The sequence below is a fragment of the Moschus berezovskii genome, chromosome 19, assembly GCF_049115385.1.
Source record: "Moschus berezovskii isolate FMDL1 chromosome 19, NW_MosBer_1.0, whole genome shotgun sequence".
NCBI classification, from domain to species: Eukaryota; Metazoa; Chordata; class Mammalia; order Artiodactyla; family Moschidae; genus Moschus; species Moschus berezovskii.
Window position 1 is genome coordinate 18,525,711 of NC_142478.1, and position 27,212 is coordinate 18,552,922.

Here is a 27,212-nt window from a genome sequence, read left to right on the forward strand (position 1 = left end):
CTTTTCTAGATATGAGGAGATGCAAGAATTGGGCTTATAAAATTGTTTCCTGAAAATATCTATCTGAAAACCTCTTCTGCCATTTTTTGTTTGTTTGTTTTCCCCAAATCACAGAGTGCCTCATTTATGATCTCTACCCTAAATTCCTTTCAGGGAATACTGAAGGTCAGCAGCTGCAGCAGCTCATGATTTAATCCTCGCAGAGGTGGATAGCAAGTGCCAATCTGTAGTGGACACAGTATATTCATGACTAAATGCTAATAAATAAAAGTTTTATCTGATGAGTGCACCAATAAACAAGGAGAAGATTTTTATAATACTCTTTGTTTCTTGGTCGCCCATGAGTGGTGACAAATGACATCCCAGTCCTCAGTCACTCTTTATTTTTTGGTGTTGTTGTGCTTACTTTTTGTAGTTTTATTTGGTTTTATATTTTTTATGATCTCTCTTTTTTTCTTGAAGTACAGTTGACTTACAATATTATACTAGGTGAAGGTGTACAACATAGTGATGCATTAGTTTTATAGATTATATTTCATTTGATGATACTAAAAAAAAAAAAAAAGGCTATATCCCCAGTCAGCCACTCTTGTTTCGGAAGCTCTGAAACAGATTGTGGTCTTAACGAATCCATCTACCATTTTATTACTTGCCACAGCCTTACCTTTCTATCTTCTAACCATTAGATGTTCCCATTTCCTTACCTTTGTTCTCAAACTTACTTTCCCTCCCACTTCATCTTAAATCATTTAGCCATGTTAATAGATTTTTTTTAACTGCCAAAAAAGGAAAGAACATTTAGCAGAATACTGATTTGAGCTATCAATAAATTGGCAGAATAACTGCCATCAGCATGTCCTGAGTAACCTAACTAGAAATAGCTCTTTAATTATTTACTATTAGCACAAGATTGAAATGGTGTGAAAGCGAAATCTGTTTCAGAGAAGACTTGGATGAGCTCATCCTTTGTGAAGTTTCCATCTCTGTCGACATATATACAAAAGAAACAGAAACAGTTGAAAAATATGTTTTGCATTTTTCATACCTTACAGAAACAATATTTCTGTTTTATGACCATGGAACTAAATAGAGCAATCAAATCTTTAGCCATACCTAGTTTTGCTATAAATATTGCATCCTGCCCTGAGAATTGACTTGTTATATATGTCTGGATGATTAACTGAGTTTATTTGTTCTGCCAAATAATGTGTTTAGACATTGTGGGCAGGGAGAAAGTTATATATGTTCACATAATTTTGATGAGTTAAATATATTCAATCTGAATTTGTGCCTATTATTCATAGGTATTCAGAAGACTCCAAATGAACCACAGTTGGAATTCATCCTTGGTAAGAAATTCTTATTTATTTATAGCTATAAATGTAATAAGCCTTTTGTACATATAGTTTACAACTTTAGGTATATTACTGATATCATTGTTACTTATATTTTCTAATATTTCGTGAATATTGTTCTGTAAAAAAAAATCATTCTATAAGGTAAGGGTTATTTCCCCCAGTTTATAAGTGAAGAATCTGAGCTATGGGGCAGATCAGCTTATGACCCAAGGATTGAGGACTTCAGAGGTGATGGGTTTGTGTCTGTCAATCAGATCTGCTGACCACAAGTCCTTTGCCCAACACTCATTCTAATACAGGGACTGAAGTTTGTTGCAAATCGTTTCTCAAAATCCACGTGTCTAATTACTCACTCCTTGGGCTGTTGACTGGGCTCATGTAGAGTTATCCTCTGTCCTTCTTTATGACATTTACAAGGTCTGTGCTCCCCTTTGGGTCTCACTCACTCAAAAATATTCCCTTGCTCTTCCATCTTGATATTGTGGAGAGATCCTTGACTTTGAGAATTTAATTTTAATTCAAAGCTTTAACTTGCTTAAGCAACTCTAAGAATCTGTCACATGTAGAAATTTGTGAATTTTTCAAAGGATGAATTAAAAATGTGCACCCCTACAGCACTGTAAATCAACTACACTTCAATAAAAACAATTCTTGCTTACATAGCAGTGGTTTAAAAAAAAATGCATACCCTGAGTCTGGTCCACCACTTAGCTAGTGAGTAGGGATTTGAATTGGGTATGACTGCAAAGTACTATTAGGGAATTAGTTGCAAAATGGCATTTAAAGGGGGTAAAAATATGGTTCCTATGAACTATTTAGAGAGACTTTTCTTCTTCTTTCATTGTTCTGAAGTACTTGGAAAGGTCTCTAATATTTTTGCATTTATTTGTATGAAATTTCACCAGATATATTTTAATATCCAAATCATTGAATATAAATACATACATATTTTATGAACTTATGCGCAAGTTGAAACAGATGTTTCCACTATCTGTAGCAGTTTGTAGTGATTTGAAGTTCCAATTATTTTAGGAATATATATTTTTATTATATAATGAAATGTTTCAAATTTACATCCTTCACTCAAAATATTACATTTTGAAGCATAATTTATTGAGAAGACAATCATAATTTTTTTTGGTTTTGTTTTCTTTCTCTTTCTAATAGGTTTTATTTTTTGAACAGTTTGCAGCTCACAGTAAATTTGGACAGAAGATAGAGTGGTTTCCTAGGTACTCCCATGCCCCTACACATGTATGCTGCTGCTGCTGCTAAGTCGCTTCAGTCGTGTCTGACTCTGTGCGACCCCACAGATGGCAGCCCACGAGGCTCTGCCATCCCTGGGATTCTCCAGGCAAGAACACTGGAGTGGGTTGCCATTTCCTTCTCCAATGTGTGAAAGTGAAAAGTGAAAGTGAAGTCGCTCAGTCGTGTCCGACTAGTAGCGACCCCATGGACTGCAGCCTACCAGGCACCTCTGTCCATGGGATTTTCTAGGCAAGAGTACTGGAGTGGCTTGCCATTGAGCCTCCCTGATTATCAACATCCTCCAGCCAGAATGGTACATTTGTTACAGTTGATGAACTTACAGTGAGAGATTATTGTCATCCTAAGTCAATAATTTGGGGCTTCCTGGGTGACTCAGTGGTAAAGAACTGGCCTGCCAATGCAAGAGACACAGGAGACCCAGGTTCAGTCCCTGGGTCAGGCAGATTCCCTGGAAAAGGAAATGGTAACTCACTCCAGTATTCTTGCCTGGAGAATCCCATGGACACAGGAGCCTCGTGGGCTATAGTCCATGGGGTCACAAAGAGTCATACACGACTGAGCGACTGAGCAAGTCCATAATTTACATTAGGGTTCATCCCTGCAGTTACATATTATCTATGGGTTTGGACAATGTATAAACATGTGTTCATCATTATAGTATCATAGTTAGCATCTTCACTGCCCTCTAAGTTCTCTGAGCTCTGCCTAGTCATCCCTGTCTGTCCGGTAATGCTTGGAAACCACTGATAAAGATATACTTTATTTATTTATTTATTTGTCTAGAAAATTCTCAGATGTTGTCAAAGAAAAAATCCATTTTTCAGAAAGGGAGCCAAGTATCAAAAAAGACCTTGGCACCTCTTGACTCTCTAACTATAACTTTTGTTACTTGAGACTTCGCTTACTTATCTTTTATTTTTAAGATAATATATTCTTTTTTTACCTTTCAGCAAGACTTCTGAAAAATGAAGATTTGTTAGAATCATTAAGAGTATTTCAAAACCCAAAGAAAGCTTTCTTACTTGAATCCTGGAGAATACGGGAAATCTGAATTAGGCAGAAGTAATTGGAATAGAGGCTGTTAGTCAAGCATGGAGACAGAATGCATGGACCAAATACCTATCTTCTATTTCAATTAAAGTTACCTGTCTTTTTCAAAGACCTAACTATACTACTTGTTTTGAAAGTGCAGTCAAGTTTGGGAACAACGCTGTCATCACTTACATTTCTGGCTTGAATCATAAATTTAAGAGATGAGCAGCTCTTGAGAATTTATTCTTAATAGTATTTCTTCCATTTAAAAAAACAAACTTTAATTTTCATTTTTCATATCTATTCAAAAAATACACTAGAATTCTTAACAACAGGTAATTTTATTTTGTCATATGGCAGGAAATCATTGATGAGTAAACAAAAGAAAGTTATCTAGAATCTTCAGGGAATTGTGTTATTGATCCTGGAATATGTATTTACTAAACTGTTTGTTATGCTTCTTAGCACTTTAAAAGATCCTAACTATACCATTTCTTCAAGAATTTTTTAAAACTATTCTTTCAAAGACATCACAGCCAAACCCATGTAGGTTTTAGTGTATATTTTTGTCAACATTTTTTTAAGTTTTTTTAAAATTTCACAAATTATTCAAGACTTCATCTATCATATAGTTAGCTTCATTGCATAATTAATAAGTGAAAGAGTAATATTTTCTTAAATATTTTTTCATTGTTTAAGAATGTGCATATTCAATTAATGAGAAAGAAAGCAAAGCATCTTACTACAAAAACTCTAGAAAGAAAATGGAATAAAGGATGTAAGAGACTTTTTTCCAACTAATTTTCCAACTAAAATTTTCTTGGGGGTAGATTTTCTTTTATTGAAGTATAGTTGATTTACAATGTCATGTTAGTTTCCAACGTACAGAAAAGTGGTTCAGTTATATATACGTGTATATACATATATATATATATATATATATATATATACATTTTAATATATTCTTCTCCATTATAATTTATCTCAGGGTATTGAATATATCTCCCTGTGCTATACAGTAGGACTGTGTTGTTTATCCATCCAGATAATTTTTTTTTTTACATTTGATTCTTGATTCTGTACTAAGGTATTCAAATAAATTGAGAGCTTCAGGGCCTTGCTTTTTAAATTGGGAACAGCCACACTCATTTTGTAGGTGTCATATTATTTTGTATGAGTTAGTTTCCATCAAGGATTTATTTCTGTCTAGTCTATATTTTTATAAAATCATTACATCTTGCTGAAGTGCCTCAGCTACATCTTTATTCAGTTAATCAGGTGGGAGATGTCTAGTCAATTGAGCAAGCTGATTGGTTAAAAATATCTTGATAGTAAAAGATAAGCATGTACTGATAAGATGAGAATCTCATCAGTTCAGTTCAGTTCAGTCGCTCAGTCGTGTCCGACTCTTTGCGACCCCATGAATCACAGCACGCCAGGCCTCCCTGTCCATCACCAACTCCCAGAGTTCACTCAAACTCATGTCCATCGAGTCGGTGATGCCATCCAGTCATCTCATTCTCTGTCGTCCCCTTCTCCTCCCACCCCCAATCCCTCCCAGCATCAGACTCTTTTCCAGTGAGTCAACTCATCTCATGAGGTGGCCAAAGTATTGCAGTTTCAGCTTTAGCATGAGTCCTTCTAATGAACACCCAGGATTGATCTCCTCTAGAATGGACTGGTTGGATCTCCTTGCCATCCAAGGGACTCTCAAGAGTCTTCACCAGCACCACAGTTCAAAAGCATCAATTCTTCAGCGATCAGCTTTCATCTCAGTCCAACTCTCACATCCATACATGACCACTGGATAAACCATAGCCTTGACTAGACGGACCTTTGTTGGCAAAGTAATGTCTCTGCTTTTTAATATGCTATCTAGGTTGGTCATACAGTGGAAGTGAGAAATAGATTTAAGGGACTAGATCAGGTAGAGTGCATGATGAACTCTGGACGGAGGTTCGTGACATTGTACAGGAGACAGGGACCAAGACCATCCCCATGGAAAAGAAATGCAAAAAAGCAAAATGGCTGTCTGAGGAGGCCTTACAAATAGCTGTGAAAAGAAGAGAAGCGAAAAGCAAAGGAGAAAAGGAAAGATATAAGCATCTGAATGCAGAGTTCCAAAGAATAGCAAGGACAGATAAGAAAGCCTTCCTCAGGGAGCAGTGCAAAGAAATAGAGGAAAACAACAGAATAGGAAAAACAAGAGATCTCTTCAAGAATATTAGAGATTCCAAGAGAATATTTCATGCAAAGATGGGCTCGATAAAGGACAGAAATGGTATGGACCTAACAGAAGCAGAAGATATTAAGAAGAGGTGGCAAAAATACACAGAAGAACTGTACAGAAAAGATCTTCACAACCAAGACAGCCATGATAACATGATCACTGACCTAGAGCCAGACATCTTGGAATGTGAAGTCAAGTGGGCCTTAGAAAGCATCACTACAAACAAAGCAGGGGAGGTGATGGAATTCCAATTGAGCTATTTCAAATCCTGAAAGATGATGCTGTGAAAGTGCTGCACTCAATATGCCAGCAAATTTGGAAAACTCAGCAGTGGCCACAGGACTGGAAAAGGTCAGTCTTCATTCCAATCCCAAAGAAAGGCAATGCCAAAGAATGTTCAAACTACCGCACAATTGCACTCATCTCACATGCTAGTAAAGTCATGCTCAAAATTCTCCAAGCATGTGAACCGTGAACTTCCAGATGTTCAAGCAGGTTTTAGAAAAGGCAGAGGCACCAGAGATCAAATTGCCAACATCTGCTGGATCATGGAGAAAGCAAGGGAGTTCCAGAAAATCATCTGTTTCTGCTTCATTGACTATGCCAAAGCCTTTGTCTGTGTGGATCACAATAAACTGTGGAAAATTCTGAAAGAGATGGGAATCTCAGACCACCTGACCTGCCTCTTGAGAAACCTGTATGCATGTCAGGAAGCAACAGTCAGAACTGTACATGGAACAACAGACTGGTTTCAAATAGGAAAAGGAGTATGTCAAGGCTGTATATTGTCACCTTGCTTATTTAACTTATATGCAGAGTATATCATGAGGAACACTGGGCTGGAAGAAGCACAAGCTGGAATCAAGATTGCTGGGAGAAATATCAATAACCTCAGATAGGCAGATGACACTACCCTTATGGCAGAAAGTGAAGAGGAAATAAAAAGTCTCTTGAAGAAAGTGAAAGAGGAGAGTGAAAAGGTTGGCTTGAAGCTCAACATTCAGAAAACAAAGATCATGGCAACTGGTCCCATCACTTCATGGGAAGTAGAAGGAAAAACAGTGGAAACAGTGTCAGACTTTATTTTTTGGAACTCCAAAATCACTGCAGATGCTGATTGCAGCCATGAAAATAAAAGACGCTTACTCCTTGGAAGGAAAGTTATGACCAACCTAGATAGTATATTAAAACGCAGAGACATTACTTTGCCAACAAAGGTCCATCTAGTCAAGGCTATGGTTTTTCCCGTGATCATGTATGGATGTGAGAGTTGGACTGTGAAGAAAGCTGATCGCTGAAGAATTGATGCTTTTAAACTGTGGTGTTGGAGAAAACTCTTGAGAGTCCCTTGTACTGCAAGGAGATCCAACCAGTCTATTCTAAAGGAGATCAATCCTGGGTGTTCATTGGAAGGACTGATGCTAAAGCTGAAACTGCAAATACTTTGGCCACCTCATGCGACGAGTTGACTCACTGGAAAAGAGTCTGATGCTGGGAAAGGTTGGGGGTGGGAGGAGAAGGGGACGACAGAGAATGAGATGGCTGGCTGGCATCACCGACTCTGTGGACATGAGTTTGAGTGAACTCTGCGAGTTGGTGACGGACAGGGAGGCCTGGCGTGCTGTGATTCACGGGGTCGCGGAGAGTCGGACACGACTGAGCGACTGAACTGAACTGAACTGAGGTTGGTCATAACTTTCCTTCCAAGGAGTAAGCGTCTTTTAATTTCATGGCTGCAATCAGCATCCACAGTGATTTTGGAGCCCCCAAAAATAAAGTCTGACACTGTTTCTACTGTTTCCCCATCTATTTCCCATGAAGTGATGGGACCAGATGCCATGATCTTCGTTTTCTGAATGTTGAGCTTCAAGACAACCTTTTCACTCTCCTCTTGCATTTTCATCAAGAAGCTTTTTAGTTCCTTTCACTTTCTGCCATAAGGGTGGTGTCATCTGCATATCTGAGGTTATTGATATTTCTCCCAGCAATCTTGATTCCAGCTTGTGCTTCTTCCAGCCCAGCGTTCCTCATGATGTACTCTGCATAGAAGTTAAATAAGCAGGGTGACAATATACAACCTTGACGTACTCCTTTTCCTATTTGGTACTAGTCTGTTGTTCCATGTACAGTTCTGACTGTTGCTTCCTGACCTGCATACAGGTTTCTCAAGAGGCAGGTCAGGTGGTCTGGTATTCCCATCTCTTTCAGAATTTTCCAGTTTATTGTGATCCACACAGTCAAAGGCTTTGGCATAGTCAATGAAGCAGAAATAGATGTTTTTCTGAAACTCTCTTGCTTTCTCCATGATCCAGCGGATGTTGGCAATTTGATCTCTGGTTCCTCTGCTTTTTCTAAAACCTGCTTGAACATCTGGAAGTTCATGGTTCACATATTGCTGAAGCCTGGCTTGGAGAATTTTGATCATGACTTGACTAGTGTGTGAGATGATTGCAATTGTATGGTAGTTTGAGCATTCTTTGGCATTGCCTTTCTTTGGGATTGGAATGAAGGTTGACCTTTTCCAGTCCTGTGGCCACTGCTGAGTTTTCCAAATTTGCTGACATGTTGAGTGCAGCACTTTCACAGCATCATCTTTCAGGATTTGAAATAGATCAACTGGAATTCCATCACCTCCACTAGCTTTATTCATAGTGATGCTTTCTAAGGCCCACTTGACTTCACATTCCAAGATGTCTGGCTCTAGGTCAGTGATCACACCATCGTGTTTATCTTGGTCGTGAAGATCTTTTTTTTTCAGTTCTTCTGTGTATTCTTGCCACCTCTTCTTAATATCTTCTGCTTCTGTTAGGTCCACACCATTTCTGTCCTTTATCGAGCCCATCGTCAATAGTATTTCTAGTGGCTGACTGCATTTAAATTGTGTAATTCACCTGTACACTTATAGCTCTGCTTCCACGTGTCTTTTCATTGTTTAACTTGAGTATATAGGTACCTTTTTTATTTTCGCAAAGAGAAAAATAAGTAAAAATCCAAGAGGACACAGATTTTGTTTACAGTTTAATAAAATTGTTTTATTTCAACAAACCTGGCATTTAAGAAGAGGGATCATTTCTCACAATCAGAACATTTCCTTCTTGAAACCATTGTTGGAAATTATATATAGAATTGAGTCATTTGACAAAGATATGAAAGAAAAGAAATTCCTTTGAACTGTTTTTTAAGTTTAGCTCCCTGATAATGCTTATAACATTTATTGTCATGCCTCCATTTACTACCTCCAAAGTCAATAGAATACTTAAAAGAATGTTTTCCTATTTTTATATGGACACCACATGTATCATGAATCCAAGGCAATAGTCACTAATGCATGTTAATATGTAGCAGAGAATGGCATGTGTGTAGGTGCATATGATTCTTGTGTTTTTCATTCAACAGCATGAGGTCACGTTCTTGAAATAACTTGCATGCTGATGACTGATACCTAATGAAAGCCAAGTGAGCAGTCGCAGGGTACATTGAAGCACACGTTTTATACATGTCAACAGCCTTGGTGTCAGTTATGATAGGAATGTGGCGACATGGTGGTGGGAGTGAATTCCCTAACAAATTAAAGTAATTCCTTCATCTAAATTTTACTGGGGGCATGGAAAACTTAGAAAGTACTCTCAGAAAGTATTAAGTATGTGTCGACAGAAACAGGGCAACTCTATAGACTGTGCCTGGGGGGGAGGGAGTTGGTTTGGAGAACAGAGGGCCTATTTGGGGCCTACTTTGGACATAGCGATTCGAGGAAGGCCTCTGTGTGTCCAGAGAGACTTGTGCAGGGTGTGCAGGCTGACTTGGAAAGTGTCCATACTGAACATAAGACCCAAGTGCCTTTCCCAGCCTGAGGGGGCAGACTATAGTAGATACTCACGCAGCGGGTAATAGGGTTGGAAGAATGAGAATACTGGGGCTCGAGGGTAGTAACTCAGGTTGTTGGTTTGGTCAGGCATGAAACCAAATTATGAGTTGAATTGGTCTTGAAGTGAAAGTGGAAATTGCAAATAGTGAAGGACTGTTTACTGGGCTACTAGAATGTCAGAGTCAGAATAGGACAATGATAAGCGAGAAGAGGGGCTGAGCCAGTGAGTTCCTGCTCCCAGGCTGCTTTAGTCTCCCTCACCTTCACCTGTACTGAACCTCTGGACAATAGGATCAATCCTGGTGCCTGGGTGTTGCTGAGACTCTAGTGAGTAAGGGTTAGAGACAGGTCGGATGCAACAGCAAATGATTGTTTGATTCCTCACCTTTTTTGATGCTGTTTTCTCTTTTAAGAATGATAAGATGATTTTTATTTTCCCAGAGACTTCTTCCTCTTGAATTGAAAAATGCATCAGTTCCTTTCTACAGATTTTATTAGCACAGAAAATAAGACTAATTTGAGGTTCAAATTATTTAATAGATCCTTGCTTTATATCTGTTTCCTCTAAAGTCAATAAACCCATATTGATTCTATAATTTTATTAGTAATATAGTGAGAACTATATCAGATGAAAATCAATAATAGGCAATGCAGAGTTACCACTGCAATGTAGTCATATGTCATCATACATTTTCAGATAGCTAATCCTCTTTTTAAACAATATTTATTTATTTATTTGGCTGCACCAGATCTTAAAATAGTTGCAGCATTTGGGATCTAGCTCCCTGACCAGGGTTTGAACCCAGGACCCTTGCATTGGGAGCATGGAGCCTTAGCCACTGAACCACAAGGGAAGTTCCCTGACAGCCTTCTTGATTTCTGTTTCCTCATCTCATTTCTTGACTTTTCTTCTAATACTGCAAATATAGAACCAATAAAGGAAAGTTTGAGCCACTCTACTTTATCCCCAACTCAGAGTCAATCAGCATGTGTTGTTTATTTTTTATAGTGAAACATATATATTTTGAAGATGGAAAACTATATAGTCATTAAAAACCATCTGTCAAAAGGATATTTTATTCAACAAGGAGATGTAAGAGTTGTCAAAGCAGGCTAACAAATTGCATGCACAACAAAACCCTTATTTAACTGTGTCTGTGGCAGAAAGTAATAAGATTGGAAGGAACAGGCACGATAGACTTTAATCATAGTTCTCACAGCTTGGTAAAATTTCTGTTTCCTTTGTTATGCTTTACCAGAGGAAAGTATAAGGGTATTTTATTAAATATTCCAAAGTTTCTGCAACATTCTCATATAACTGTCTTAACTGTTCGTTTATTTAAATAAACACCTAAATAAGCTGAACAAGAAAAGGGGGAATATTTGAAGGGGTAAAGTTCTGCTCTTTGCCTTCAATTAACTCTTGAGATCCAACCAGTCCATTCTAAAGGAGATCAATCCTGGATGTTCATTGGAGGGACTGATGCTAAAGCTGAAACTGCAATACTTTGGCCACCTCATGCGACGAGTTGACTCACTGGAAAAGACTCTGATGCTGGGAAAGGTTGGGGGCGGGAGGAGAAGGGGACGACCGAGAATGAGATGGCTGGATGGCATCACCGACTCTGTGGACATGAGTTTGAGTGAACTCCGGGAGTTGGTGATGGACAGGGAGGCCTGGCGTGCTGTGATTCATGGGGTCGCGGAGAGTCGGACACGACTGTGTGACTGATCTGATCTGATAGCTAAAGAGGTCAAACTAGTTTTAGTTTAGGTCAGCCTAAGACTCCTGAAGTCATTAAAAACATCCTTAAAAGCTAAGCTATTTTTCAGGGTCTCTAAGAATTGGAAGGACTGATGCTAAAGCTGAAACTCCAATACTTTGGCCAACTCATGCGACGAGTTGACTCACTGGAAAAGAGTCTGATGCTAGGAGGGATTGAGGGTGGGAGGAGATGGGGACGACAGAGAATGAGATGGCTGGATGGCATCACCGACTCGATGGACATGAGTTTGAGTGAACTCCGGGAGTTGGTGATGGACAGGGAGGCCTGGCGTGCTGTGATTCATGGGGTCGCAAAGAGTCGGACATGACTGAGCGACTGAACTGAACTGAACTGAAGAATATAAAAAGATCAAACTAATATGAAAAAAAGTAGTCAAAGGCTTTTCAAGGAAGATGTGTTGTGCTTAGTCGCTCAGTTTTGTCCGACTCTGCGACCCCATGGCCTGTAGCCCGCCAGGCTCCTCTGTCCATGGGGATTCTCCAGGCAAGAAGACTGGAGTGCCTTGCCATGCCCTCCTCCAGGTGATTTTCCCAATCCAGGGATCCTGCACTGCAGGCAGATTCCTACTGTTTGAGCCAGCCAGGTCTCCCTTCCAAGGAAGATTTAACTAAAGCCAGTTTGTGAAGGAAGAAAACAGTACTCGAACTGGGAGGAAAGGAGGAATCACATTCTAGACCAGGAGAGCAGTAGATGTTTGGTTCAGAACAAGATGAAGACTCTGAATTTAGAATACACACTTACACCATGTTCATACAATACGTATTATTATACCAATTTATGTACAAAAAGCCAGCCATCTTGTCTTCCTAGAAGAGAAAATAAAATCTGTATTCTCAAATAGATTTCTTGATTCATCTGCCTCCTGGGTCTTTGAAATCATGGTATGTACTGAAAAATCAGTGATTTCAAGTACTTCATAGAAAATTATTTCACATTTACTCTGTAAGCCACATCAGTTCTGCCATATATAATGTGACTAAATAAACAAACTGAAGTATACCCTTGTAGAAACTCTGTTTTCTCTATGGAAATAGAGATTTTTTTTAAAAAAAAGTTTTGTGGACAGGCAACCCACTATATACCTGGTTAGGTACATGATGTGTCCCAGCCTAGAATTCAGTGATTAAAATTCATTTCCCTCACAGCATTATGTCATGGTACAAAGGCAAGATGTCCTTGGGTTAGTAACTTCAAATATTGAATGCCACTATAGCATTCAATAAGGACAAGGAGAATGCTGATTCTAAAAACTTTGTTCTTCTGTTGGATCATATATGTGATCTACATACTGATCTTAGATTTTCTATAAACAGCTACCATATATCTCACATCCCAACTAGGAAAAAAAAAAAGTCATGTAAATCATGTGATCAGTTTTCTGTGTTCAGAATTTGAAAATGTGTATAAAATATGCCCAAATTGACAAGCAGCACAAAAATTGTCTCATCTCTTTATAGAGGCGGCTTTTATAGCTTGCTAAGGCTTTCGTTAACCTGCATGTCAGATCCATTCATAGTTTATGAATAGCTATAAATCAGTCATTGTTTTATATGTTTCTCAGAAAGAAAAAAAAAATTGAGGAAGGCAAACTTGCCAGTTTTCTCCTGTGTTCACACTTCTCTCCTGCTGATCTGTGTTTTATAAATGATCATAAAGCTCTGACTTTTTTAAAGCTCCAATGGGAGAATGGAAGATTTTACTATATCTTTAGTATTTTTACTTTCTATGTGGCTTTATGGGTAAGCTAAAGGGAATACTAAGCATAGAGGTATATTTTTGTATTTAATCTATTGATAAAAATATTAATAAAAATATTACCTCTTCATATAAGCTGCAGGATGATTTTGCAAGCAAGAGAAGCAACTCTTAAGAATGCACTTGCTCTGTTTTGTTGCCTCATTATAAGTTCATCCCATTTTCTTTATTCCTATAGTGTGATACTTCCCTTATTAAGCATTGCATTCCATTGAGCAGTAATTTTGAGGAGCACCTTCTAAGCATAAGGCATTATGGGCACAGTAAAAGCTACTGGTTTTTGAGTACCTGTCATGTGCTTCCCTCTTTGCAAACAAGATGCTATGTTTTTCCTACCACAGTTCTACAGGATAATAACATGAAAAATAGCATACAGAGGGAGGTAAGTCAGAAAGAGAAAAACAAGTATCATGTATTAACATATATATTAATATATGGAGTTCAGAAAAACATTACAGATGAACCTATTTTCCAGGAAGGAATAGAGACACAGAGAACATGTATGTGGATATGATGGGGGAGGGGCAGGGATGAAGCTAGTGGGAAGTTGCTGTAAAACACAAGCTCAGCTCAGTGATCTGTGATGATCCAGAGGGTTGGGTGGGAGGGAGACTCAAGAGGAAGGGGATATATGTATACATATGGCTGATTCACTTTGTTGAACAGCGAAAAATAACACAACATTGTAAGGCAATTATACTCCAGTTAAAAAAATGTGTTGTTGTTCAGTTGTTAAGTCATGTCAGACTCTTTTCGACCCTATGGACTATAGCACACCAGGCTCCCCTGTCTTCCACTATCTCTCAGAGTTTGCTCAAATTCATGTCCATTGAGTCGGTGATGCCATCCAACCACCTCATCCTCTGTTGCCCGTTTCTCCTCCTGCCCTCAATCTTTCCCAGTATCAGGATCTTTTCCAATGAGTCAGCTCTTCACATCTGGTGGCCAAAATATTGGAACTTCAGCTTCAGCATCAGTCCTTTCATTGAATATTCAGGGTTGATTTCATGTAGGATTGATTGGTTTGGTCTCCTTGCAGTCCAAGAGTATTCTTTAGCACCACAATTCAAAAGCATCAATTCTTCAGCATTCAGCCTTCTTTATGGTTCAGCTCTCACATCCATACATGACTACTGGAAAAACCACAACTTTGACTATATCAACCTTTGTTGGCAAAGTGATGTCTCTGCTTTTTAATATGCTGACTAGGTTTGTCTTAGCTTTCCTTCAAAGGAGCAAGTGTCTTTTAATTTCATGGCTGCAGTCACCATCTACAGTGATTTTGGAGCCCAAGAAAGGAAAATGTTTCACTGATTCTGCTTTTTTTCCCTTCTACTTGCCATGGAGTGATAGCAAGTAGATCTTAGATGCCATGATCTTAGTTTTTTGAATGTTGAGTTTTAAACCAGCTTTTTTGACTCTCCTCTTTCATCCTCATCAAGAGGCTCTTATAATAGTTTCTCTTCATTTTCTGCCATTAAAGTGGTATTATATGCATATCTGAGATTATTGATATTTTTTCCCAACAATCATGGTTCCAGTTTGTGACTCATCCAGGATGGCATTTCACATAATATACTCTGTGAGGAGTTAAATAAGCAAGGTTTCAATATACAGCCTTGTCATACTCCTTTCCCAATTTTGAACTAGTACGTTGTTCTATGTCTGGTTCTAATATTGCTTCTTGACATGCATACAGGTTTCTCAGGGGACAGATAAGGTGGCCTGGTACTCCCATTTCTTTAAGGATTTTCTTAAAAACTCTGTTAGCCATTGTCCTGCTTCATTTTGTACTCCAAGGTCAAACTTGTCTGTTGATTCCAGGTATCTCTTGACTTCCTTCTTTTGCATTCCAATCCCTTATGATGAAAAGGACATCATTTTTGGTTTTAGTTCTAGAAGATGTTGTAGGTCTTCATAGACCCAGTCAACTTCTGCTTCTTTGGCATCAGTGTGTGGGGCATAGGCAGCTTACTTCAGTGTTGAATGGTTTGCCTTGAAATGTTGAATGGAAACAAACTGAGACCATTCTGTCGTTTTTGAGATTGCACCCAAGCATTGTACTTCAGATTCTTTTATTGACTCTGAGGGCTACTCCATTTCTTCTAAGGGATTCTTGCCCACGGTAGTAGCTATAATGGTCATCTGAGTTAAATTTGCCTATTTCTGCCCACTTTAATTCACTGAGTCCTAAGATGTTGATCAATGTTCACCTTGCCATCTTCTGATTGACTACGTCCAATTTATCTTGATTCGTAGACCTAACATTCCAGGTTCCTATGCAATATTGTTCTTTACAGTATTGGACTTTCACTACCAAACCCATCTAAAACTGAACGTCATTTCCACTTTGGCCCAGCTGCTTCATTCTTTCTGGAGCTATTAGTAATTGCCCTCTACTCTTCCCCAGTAGCATACTGGACACCTTCAGATCTGGGGAGCTCATCTTCTGGTGTCATATCTTTTTGTCTTTTCATACTGTTCATGGGATTCTGACAAGAATACTGGAGTAGGTTGCCATTTCCCCCTCCAGTGGACCACTTTTTGTCAGAATTCTCCACAATGATGATGATCCCCCCATCTTGGGTCACCGTGCATTGCATGGCTCATAGCTTCATTGAGTTACACAAGCCCCTTTGCCACAACAAGGCTGTGATCCATGAAAGGGAATTAAAAAAAAAAATAGCTAACATTTATTGGCTGCTTGTTCATTCAATGTACATTGTTCTAAATAATTTACATATAATATTTAATTCTCACAATTCCATTAGTAAGATAAATGCTCTATTATCATCTTTGTTTTATAGGAAAAGATACTTAGACATAAACAAATAAATTAATTTGAACCCAGGGGTCTCTCATATTATCTTCAATGGAAAGATGAAAAATCTAAGATTCCCAGCGATCAACTTTCCAAATATCTTATGGAAGATGAGTGACAGAGTCAGGATCCATGTTGAGTTTTGTGTGATCTGAAGCTCCTGATTTTAACCATCAGGCTGTAAGAGGAGCAGGATTTCTGCTGGTTTAGAAGAAATACAAGAGACAATTCAGGAGAAGGTGGTAGCTAACTACACGAAAAAAAAAACCAAAAACCTACAGCTCGTTTCCCAGGGTGATGGGTTTAATGCTCATTTACATTTTCCTCTTTATTACTTATAATCCCACTCTGAAAATAAATTAAGGCTCTAGAAATCCTCTTGCAATATTTTACAATTGTCACACATACATAGAAGCTTGTTTTAAAATTCTAAATGAATACAAGTCTTTAAACATTATTGGAACACTTGCAAATTTTCTCTGGGTATCAGGAAGAACTGAGTCTTACTGGCTTTGGAACTAAGCTAGAGTGAAACTCAGGGAAGGTTCAGGCCATGCTGAGCTGGACACAACAGGCTCTGTGTCATGCTGTGCCCCTGACAATTGCCTACCTACGCAGAGCTTACAGACACAAGAATTTGCCTGACTTGTCTTTCTTGGTGCTATCTCAATTTTGACAGAATTGAGTAACTGGCAGTACTTTTGAAGAGATATTTTTTCAGAACAACAGTGAATCAGCACAACAACCAGAATAGCAGACAATGATTTTGCATTCCGGGTTCAAATTTCAGACTGTGATCTGAATGGGGAGGTAATGGGAGTGGGAAGACTGCTCTTGCCTTTTAGCAATGTGTTTGTTACCAGCTGGCCATGCAGCCTTAGAGAAATGACACAATGTCTCTGATTCTCTATTTTCTTTTCTGTAGAATAGGAACTGGTGTCAGTAACTACCTGCTATAGTTCTTGTTAGGATTAAATGAATTATTACATAGAAGCACCTGAAATGATATCTGTCCCAATATACTTGATGATCGGTTAACCTTTGCTACTTTGGATATAACCTTGGTAAATCTACTAAGCGAGTACTTTTTTGAACAGGGGTCTTGAGACTGCATTTTTGGGCATGGCAGTTTGCTATCACACATTGAACTCCTAAGTGCCTGGTGTTGAGTCTTACTGGCTTTGAGGCTACACTAAATGAAACTCAGAGAAGTCTCAAGCCGTGCTGAGCAGAACCTGTAGCCGTGCTATGCCCTTGACAGTTGTCTACCTATGCAGAGCTTACAGACACAGGAATCTCCTCAATGTGTCTTTTCGCATTTTATCTCTGATCTTACAACAGACCTGCCAGGCACTGCTTACTATTCCCCTTTCACAGGTGAAGTCAATCATTTGCCTAAGGGCACAGGGCTTGGAGTGGAGGAATATCAGTTCAGTTCAGTTGCTCAGTCGTAACCGACTCTTTGAATCACAGCACGCCAGCCCTCCCTGTCCATCACCAACTCCCAGAGTTCACTCAAACTCATGTCCATTGAGTCGATGATGCCATCCAGCCATCTCATTCTCTGTTGTCCCCTTCTCCTCCCGCCCCCAACCTTTCCTAGCATCAGAGTCTTTTCCAGTGAGTCAACTTGTCGCATGAGGTGGCCAAAGTACTGCAGTTTCAGCTTTAGCATCAGTCCTTCCAATGAACACCCAGGATTGATCTCCTCTAGAATGGACTGGTTGGATCTCCTTGCAGTCCAAGGGACTCTCAAGAGTCTTCTCCAGCACCACAGTTCAAAAGCATCAATTCTTTGGCGATCAGCCTTCTTCACAGTCCAACTCTCACATCCATACATGACCACTGGAAAAACCAAAGCCTTGACTAGACGGACCTTGGTTGGTAATGTCTCTGCTTTTTAATATACTATCTAGGTTGGTCATAACTTTCCTTCCAAGGAGTAAGCGTCTTTTAATTTCATGGCTACTATCAGCATCTGCAGTGATTTTGGAGCCCAAAAAAATAAAGTCTGACACTGTTTCCACTGTTTTTCCATCTATTTCCCATGAAGTGATGGGACCAGATACCATGATCTTTGTTTTCTGAATGTTAAGCTTCAAGACAACGTTTTCACTCTCCTCTTTCATTTTCATCAAGTGGCTTTTTAGTTCCTCTTCGCTTTCTGCCATAAGGGTGGTGTCATCTGCATATCTGAGATTATTGATATTTCTCCCAGCAATCTTGATTCCAGCTTGTGCTTCTTCCAGCCCAGTGTTCCTCATGATATACTCTGCATATAAGTTAAATAAGCAGGGTGACAATATACAACCTTGATGTACTCCTTTTCCTATTTGGAACCAGTCTGTTGTTCCATGTACAGTTCTGACTGTTGCTTCCTGACCTGCATACAGGTTTCTCAAGAGGCAGATCAGGTGGTCTGGTATTCCCATCTCTTTCAGAATTTTCCGCAGTTTATTGTGATCCACACAGTCAAAGGTTTTAGCATAGTCAATGAAGCAGAAATAGATGGTTTTCTGGAACTCTTGCTTTCTCCATGATCCAGCGGATGTTGGCAATTTGAATATAGATTCTTAATTCCAAAAGTCATGTTCTTTGTGGCCAATTACTAAAAGTTCAGAATGGGAGAAGGGAAGACCAGAAAAGGTTATCTAAGACCAGCGTCATGTTTTTGTTCTGCTGAAATAATGAGAGATTTAATTGAAGGACGAGAAAATGAACCAATTAGAGCTTCTATTTAAAAAAATAATGTTTATGTATTTGACTGCTCTGGGTCTTTGTTTTGGTATGTGGGGTCTAGCTCCCTAATCAGGGATTGAACCCAGGCCCCTGCATTGGGAACTTGGAGTCTTAGCCACTGGACCACCAGGGAAGTCCCTTAATTAGAGCTTCTTAACAGGACTGTCATGTGAGTAGTGGTTTCTGGTGACTCAAGATTTAATGCATGCTGCCTCTGAAACACACCTGTTGTTATCGCCACTGGTCATAATCCTAGCTTGGTATCCCTTAGGAGGTTGAGATTCGTGGCATCAGTTAATAAACGAAAAGTATGTAAGAGAACAAATGTCTTCTTTGGCCTCACTTCCTATTTGCCAGAAGTGTACCATTTAACTGAATTTTGTTGCTGTGAATTATATAAAATATACCTGTTCTTCTGTTCCCATCTCTTTCTAAATAATATACCACAGGAACATTTAGTTAAGGAAGGTTGGAATTGATTATTCTACATGGCTGTAGCAAATCATTTGTTAAATTAGAGGGGTTTTTAACACGTTCACATTCTACCTTCTTTATCTGTCTCTCGTGCATGATCAACATGGTCCATCCCATGAATTTATCTTTGTGTGTGATTTACCTAATTACTGTCTTCATTCCATTGTCTAATCACTGAAAATGCTGGAACAGGTCTACCTTACAGCATCTGCTGCTGCTGCTGCTAAGTTGCTTCTGTTGTGTCCAACTCTTGTGTGACCCCATAGACAGCAGCCCACCAGGCTCCCCCGTCCCTGGGATTCTCCAGGCAAGAACACTGGAGTGGGTTGCCATTTCCTTCTCCGATGCATGAAAGTGAAAAGTGAAAGTGAAGTCACTCAGTTGTGTCCAACTCTTAGCGACCCCATGGACTGCAGCCCACCAGGCTCCTCCATCCGTGGGATTTTCCAGGCAAGAGCACTGGAGTGGGGTGCCATCGCCTTCTCCACATCTGTTGCTACTTATGGGTAATTGAGGGATCAGGACTGCCTTGCAGCTTGGTTCATTAGGAAGTTGCTGAGGTTATGAGGGAGCAAGGTCCCATGATGCTGTCGTGTGTGTGGCTGAAATTTGTCAGTGCAGCTTCTTGCCGAGCAGATGGCATCCAAATATCCTAGGCTACCTGGGAACCAAACCTGGAAAAATACCTGGTAGAGATGAAAGAATAGTCCCTCTCCATGTTCCCCGTTGGGCTTCCCGGCTGGCTCAGTGGTAATGAATCCATCTGCAATGAGGGAGATGCAGGTTCAATCCCTGGGTCAGGAAGATCACCTGGAGGAGGAAACATTCTTGCCTGGAGAATCCCATGCTACAGCCCATAGGGTCAAAAAGCGCTGGACACGACTGAGCGACTGAGCAGGCATGTCCACTGTACCGAAACAGTCTTCTCCGAAATGCTTCTTACTTGAGCTTTGACTTTCTGCAGTTGGCACTGGTGGTGCTCTTCCGGTTTTACAACAGCAGAAATTGACTCTCAGAGGGGTTGAGTGACTTACCTGAGCTCCTGTATCTGGTACAGGAAAGCCCACAGTTTTTCTAGTGCTCAGCCCCTTACTCTTCCATTGCCTCTACTTGACCATGACAGAGACTTTGCTCTTGGCTGTCAGGGGGTAGGTGGCAGAAGTCAGCTTGAACAGGCAAGTTATTCCCACATCAAAACTTGTTCAAATTCGGAGTATCAGTTTTACCCTAATATTCACAAAACTTGAAACACCTTCTTGCTCTAAACAGTTTCAAAGTCCATGACTTTAAACAATACTTATAGGTCTTTAGCTCCAAAATTTGTAATTCTTGCCTTCACTTCTCTTTTTTCTTTCTTTTTTAATTGAAATGTACTTGATTTACAATGTTGTGTTACGTTCAAGTGTACAGCAAAATGATTCATTTATACATATATATATATGTTATTCTTTCAGATTCTTTTCCTTTATATGTTATTGCAAGATACTGAGTATACTTCTCTGTGCTATATAGTAGGTCCTTGTTGGTTACCTATTTTATATATATTGGTGTGTATCTGTTGATTCCAAACTCCTAACTTATCTCTTCCCCACTCCTTTCTGCTTTGGTAACCATAAATTCATTTTCTGTGCCTGTGAGTCTGTTTTTGTTTTGTAAATAAGTTCATTTGTATCATTTTTTTAGATTCCACATTTAAGTTATATCATGATCTCTGTCTGACTTGCCACTTAATATGATAATCTTCCTTCTCCCTTTTTCAACTGGCCAGTAAATATCCCCACTTGCTCATCTAGAAGGTCTTATTTTTTAAGGATATCAAATATTTATTGAATATTTATTACATTCCAGTACTTCACCAATTTTATCTCATGTATTCCTCATAATAAGTCTGATTAGGCACCATTCAGTTCAGATGCTCAGTCGTGTCTGACTCTTTGCAACCCCATGGACTGCAGCATGCCAGGCTTCCCTGTCCATCACCATCACAAATGTTGAGTTTAGTTTTTAGGCACCATTATCGTCTACGTTTTGGAACTGAATTATGGAGAACCTGAGGAGTTGAGATTTGAATCCAGGCAGGCTCGCTCTAGAGCCCATTCGCTTTGTCACTGTGGATTCTGCGACCTTCGAGGAATTAAAGAAGGAAAATGTACTTTTGGCTATTTCAGACACCAAGAGTCATTTTGTTGTTAAGGGGAAGAAATGCCCTGGACTTAAATGAATCAAGGAAGATGCATGAGAAGGGAACACACCTTTAAGACAAAGGTTTCGAACCAGAACTCTCCCTCATTTTTCTATTTCTCATTGTATCTTTAATTCTGTGTCTGAGAGGTAAACCATCAGATCTTAGGATCTGGTCCCTGGAGCACTTGGAGAAGGAAATGGCAATCCACCCAATATTCTTTTTTTTTTTTTCCCACCCCAGTATTCTTGCCTGGAGAATCCCATGGACAGAGGAGCCTGGTGGGCTACAGTCCATGTGGTCACAGAGTCGGACACGATTGAGTAACTAAAACCCCTCTGGAGCACTTCCTTCCTCTAATTTTGATCCTTGCTCTGCATGTCACAGTATCATTTGCTCAAGACACTTGACTTCCTAAGAGGTATTTTAAACTCAAGATAGTTAAAACATTGTTTCCCATTTCTGTCCGTCAAACATTTCATTTCCCTAAAGATACCCATCTCCTTAAAATATGTCACCATCCATTCAGTTCAGTTCAGTTGCTCAGTCATGTCTGACTCTTTGCAACCCCATGAATCGCAGCACGCCAGGCCTCCCTGTCCATCACCAACTCCCGGTGTTCACTCAAACTCATGTCCATCGAGTTGGTGATGCCATCCAGCCATCTCATTCTCTGTCGTCCCCTTCTCCTCCTGCCCCCAATCCCTCCCCGAATCAGAGTCTTTTCCAGAGAGTCAACTCTTCGCATGAGGTGGCCAAAGTATTGCAGTTTCAGCTTTAGCATCAGTCCTTCCAACGAACTCACAGGACTGATCTCCTTTAGAATGGACTGGTTGGATCTCCTTGCAGTCCAAGGGACTCTCAAGAGTCTTCTCCAACACCACAGTTCAAAAGCATCGATTCTTCGGCGATCAGCTTTCTTAACAGTCCAAGTCTCACATCCATACATGACCGCTGGAAAAAACATAGCCTTGACTAGATGGACCTTGGTTGGCAAAGTAATGTCTCTGCTTTTTAATATGCTGTCTAGGTTCGTCATAACTTTCCTTCCAAGGAGTAAGCGTCTTTTAATTTCCTGGCTGCAATCAGCATCTGCAGTGATTTTGGAGCCCAAAAAAATAAAGTCTGACACTGTTTCCACTGTTTCCCCATCTATTTAGGTTATGCAAATCCTCAAAGTCTCTCTGTTGATTTTTCTTTTTCCCTAACCTCATGTCAAATCCATCATCAAGTCCTACATTTTCTGTGTTGAAAATATATTTGGAATTTGACCACCTCTATCCGTTGCCACTGACAGCATTCAACTCTTAGCAGCTGTCAGCTCTCACCTGGGCTGGTTACCAAGTCCTCCTGGGTCTACTTGCATCTGCTCTTGCCCCTTCACACTCTCTTCCTAGTGAACGAGCCAGAATAAATAATTTAAAAACAGAATTGTGATTTCTTTACTTCCATAGTTAAAACCCTTCAGGGGCTTCTAAGTGAAATCACTTAGAATAAAACCGACAGTAAGACAAATATCACATGATATCACTTATACTTGGAATCCATTAAAAAATAATATAATTGAACTTATTTACAAAACAGAAACAGACACACAGGTTTTGGTAACAAACTTACGGTTACCAAAGAGGGAAAGCAGGAGAGGACTAAATTAGGAACTTGGAATTAACATACACACACAAATATATATAAAATAAGTAATCAATAAGAACCTACTGTATAGCACAGGACATTCTAGTCAACAGTCTGAAAAACCTATATGGGAAAAGAATATGAAAAATAATGAAATATATATATATATATATAACTAAACGACTATGCTATACACCTGGAACTAACACAACATTGTAAGTCAGCTGTATTCCAATAATTTTTTTTTAAAGAAAGAATAAAATTGAAATATCTTACCACACTCTAGATGGGTCTTGGGAAGCAGGCCTTTCCCTGCACTGATCTTCCAGCTCACTCTGCAGCCTCACTCTCATCCTTGTGCATTTTCTTTTTGCTTCTCAAATAGGCCAGACCGTTGAGTCTTGACATTTGTTCTCCCCCCATCAGCTGGTCCTCGGTATGTTTTAGATCACAACTCAGATTTCACCTCATCAGAGAAGCTTTTCCTGATCCATGCTGCCCCCAACATTCTCAGTTTAATCACCCTGTTTAAAATTCTCACTAAATTATTATTTTTTTAACTTTATGTCTTGCTAGACTCTAAGCTCCATGTAACAAGGAACTTGCTTTCCTGTTCACTGCTATGAGGCTGCCACATAGAATCATGCAGGGCACATTGAGACATTCAGTAAATATCCATGAACTGAACGTAGGCATGAAAGCCTTTGCTTCTTGACTCACATTGCTTCGGAAAATAAATTTCTAGATTTAGAAATGATCTTGAAATGTTTTATAGTTGTTGCTAACACAATTGTTTGTAAAAAGCAATTCATTTTAGTATTCTCAGTGAAGACAATTATTTAACTGTTGATATTTTGTTGTTAGCAAGTTATATTAAGAAGGGCAGAACCTGACTGCCCTTGGGGTTCATCTAGGGAAAACCGACAGTAAGAATCAGTCTCGGGCTGAGTTGATCAAGTAGGTTCTGTAATTAGACTGGATAGTTGACAGTTGCTTTCTGTGTGGATTTTATGCCCAAAATTCTTCACAAAATGACTTCAAGATTCCTGTATTATGATAGCATCAAGAAGTATACCATTCCCTGTGAAAGTATTAGTCGCAGTCGTGTTCAACTCTTTACGACCCCCTGGACTGTATGTAGCCTGCCAGGCTCCTCTATCTATGGAATTCTCCAGGCCAGAATACTAGAGTGGGTAGCCATTCCCTTCTTCAGGGAATCTTCCTGACCCAGGGATTGAAGTCTGGTCTGCTATACTGCAGGCAGATTCTTTACCATCTGAGCCACCAAGGAAGCTCCCTCATCTTCCTAGAGAGATGCTCTTAAGAACACACACACACACACAAACAAATAACAAGAAGCATAACAGACAACTAAATAGCAGAAATGGACTGAGGTCCAGAGATTTGAGCCTCAATTGAGCCTACCATGTGTGAACTTAAACAGAGGCAGTCAAGGACAGCATTTGAGAACATGGGCTGGGCTGCCTTTCTGAGCACATTTGAATCCTGATTCTGCTACTGGCTTCCTGTGCAGTTCTGAAAAATTCATCTTTCCTGAGCTATTTTGTGAATTAAATGAGGTAGTGTACTTACAGCACGAAGAATGCTGCCGGGGTATAAATCACTGCTTAAGTGATATCTTAAAATTTCTATTCTGGTTAATCCCTTACCTTCTCTGAAAATGTGAGTCCTTATCTATAAGTAAGTTGTATATAGTCATTCTTATTTCACAGAGTATTTGAGCTATGAAACATGAAAGGAAGAAGCACATTATTAATACATCATTAGGAAATTAATGTATCTTTTTGCCCTACATATTTAATTAGATCTTCACAAGCACCCAGTGAGAATAGCTATAATTTATTGTCCTTATTTCCTGATGAGGATACTGAGATTCTATAACAAATCCAAAGTCATTTGGTCCTGACCCTGATCATGTACTGCACAGAGCAAGAAAGAACTGCCAAGGATACCTGGTGGGTCAGATGGTAGGGACCACCTGCAGTGCAGGAGACCCTGTGATCCCTGGGTCAGGAAGATCCCCTGCAGAAGGGACTGGTTACCCACTCCAGTATTCTTTCCTGGAGAATTCCATGGACAGAGAGAGGAGCCTGTTGGGCTACAGTCCATGGGGTCACAAAGTTGAACACAGCTGAGCGACTAACACTTTCGCTTTCACCCAGAGCAAGAAAGAACTGCCAAGGAGACCTGTTTTGAAATTGCTGAGAAGGTGGTTATTCTCTAGCTTAGCTGGGGTAAGGTAAACAACGGGGCCTTTGTTCTGAAACTTCCTGTACAGCTAGGGCTTTGAAGCCTTCTACATGCAACTCACAGGCACTCTGCTGAGCTGGAGGCTCTCCTTGAAGGTCCCAAATATTATGAAAAGTGTGTTCTTCATTTCCTTCAAATTCTGATTCTCTCAGAACCACTCTGTCCCACTCTCAAGCTGTCTGATCTGGGCTATTTCCACATAGTGTTGAACTTGTGGATTTTGCTCCAAATAACTAGACACTTTCTGCCCTCAAGCTAGCCCACATTTGATTTCTCACCCGCAGATTCACTGTCTTCTCCTCTTTGTATCATGTCTCCTGGTTCACTAGTCATTTCTAGCTGTAGCTTATCTGTACTAAGCTTGTGCTATTTCCTGTAAGTCAACCATCTTATGATGGGAGAATGGACCCTCTTAAATCTCCATATTCAACATGAATATTTAGCTTCTCTTTTCTCTACAAAAGAATCACACCTATGCTTGATGCAAGGAACCCAAGAAAGACGAGGACTGATAACTTGCACCTCCACAAAGGATGCTCTAGATAGACAATACAATGAGAGGTTCATTAACCATCTATTCCCATCACTCCTCCCTTCCCTTTCTTGTTTCCTGATCTAGCCTTGTCTCGCTTTGATTTAATACTTTAAATCTACTTGTCAAATATTTGGCATTACAGGGAGTTCCATAAGCTATTAATCCCACATATAACTACTAAGTCCAATATATTTGTGAGAAAAATATACTCACAATTTAAAAATTACCTTAATTTAAATTCCACCTTCTAAAACTTAAGCCTTTGAGACTTCCCCGGTGGTTCAGTGACTCGGATTCTGTGCCCCCGATGCCAAGGGCCCTGGTTCCATCTCTGGTCAGTTTATTAGATCCCACAGCTAACGATTCTGAGTGCTGCAATTTAAGACCCAGGGCAGCCAAATAAATAAATCAATGACGTCCTTTTTAAAAAATAAAATAAACCTCAAGCCCTTGGGTACAGTATACACAATGTATTTTCTGTAGCATTTTGGTTCAGGAAAGCGTGGCTAGAAATTGCCTCATGCAGGATTTAGTGAAACCCAGATAGTGAGTCAGTGTTTTGTGCGTGAAATCATCCAGGTTCAACAGCTGCTTCCCGCTGTGCTTGCTACTTCCCACCCAAACAAATGAACCTCAGATTTTCTCAGGGGACTGTCAACCCCCGAAGGCAACATCCCAGATTCCAGTTTATTTTTTCCTTCTTCAGACTTTCAGATTCCTTCTGGACATATTTCTGTGTCCTCAGTTAGAATTTAGGAGCTTTGGGCACAAAAGTTCTCTTAGACATCCACGTTTGGCAACTCAGGCTCTGGCTTTTCTGCCATTCCTCCCGTAACTACCTGTCTCCACTAACCACTCTGGCTTCATGTTTTGGTTCACAGGTAAATCAAGGAAGCCGCCCCTCTCCACTCACCACATGTGCTGCTGGATCCATGGGTGGGCTCAATGCTTTTCCTGAACCGGAACCCTAGTTCTGGAAAAATACTGTCATCTTGGTCCCTGGATGAGTTAAAGATTTAAGGTTGTTCCCTGTGTTTCTTCCCCTTCTGCAACCCTAGTTGTAACACTACAGATTTCCATGAACTGACTCACAATATTTCTTTTAGTATTCAGGGGGACCTGCCTCTATTCTCAGAATAACATCTTCATCCCTTCTTAAGCAGCACATATGTTCCTGCTGAAAAGAGCAGCAGAAAGCTGCAGGCCCTTATATCTGACGTGGAACAGGAATTTGGAGCCTAAGTACTACGAGCCAAGTCTGA

General features: G+C 39.8%; 1 protein-coding gene across 3 annotated transcripts in view; it reads left to right on the forward strand.

Annotated features, from left to right (window-relative positions):
• INPP4B (inositol polyphosphate-4-phosphatase type II B) overlaps positions 1–27,212 on the forward strand; it is an 894,316-nt gene that overhangs the window by 445,345 nt on the left and 421,759 nt on the right. For all 3 annotated transcript variants that reach the window (XM_088828009.1, XM_055404679.2, XM_055404683.2), the window contains one exon: positions 1,305–1,349. In XM_088828009.1, the coding sequence (XP_088684135.1) occupies positions 1,305–1,349 (45 nt within the window). The remainder of the gene's footprint in view (positions 1–1,304; positions 1,350–27,212) is intronic.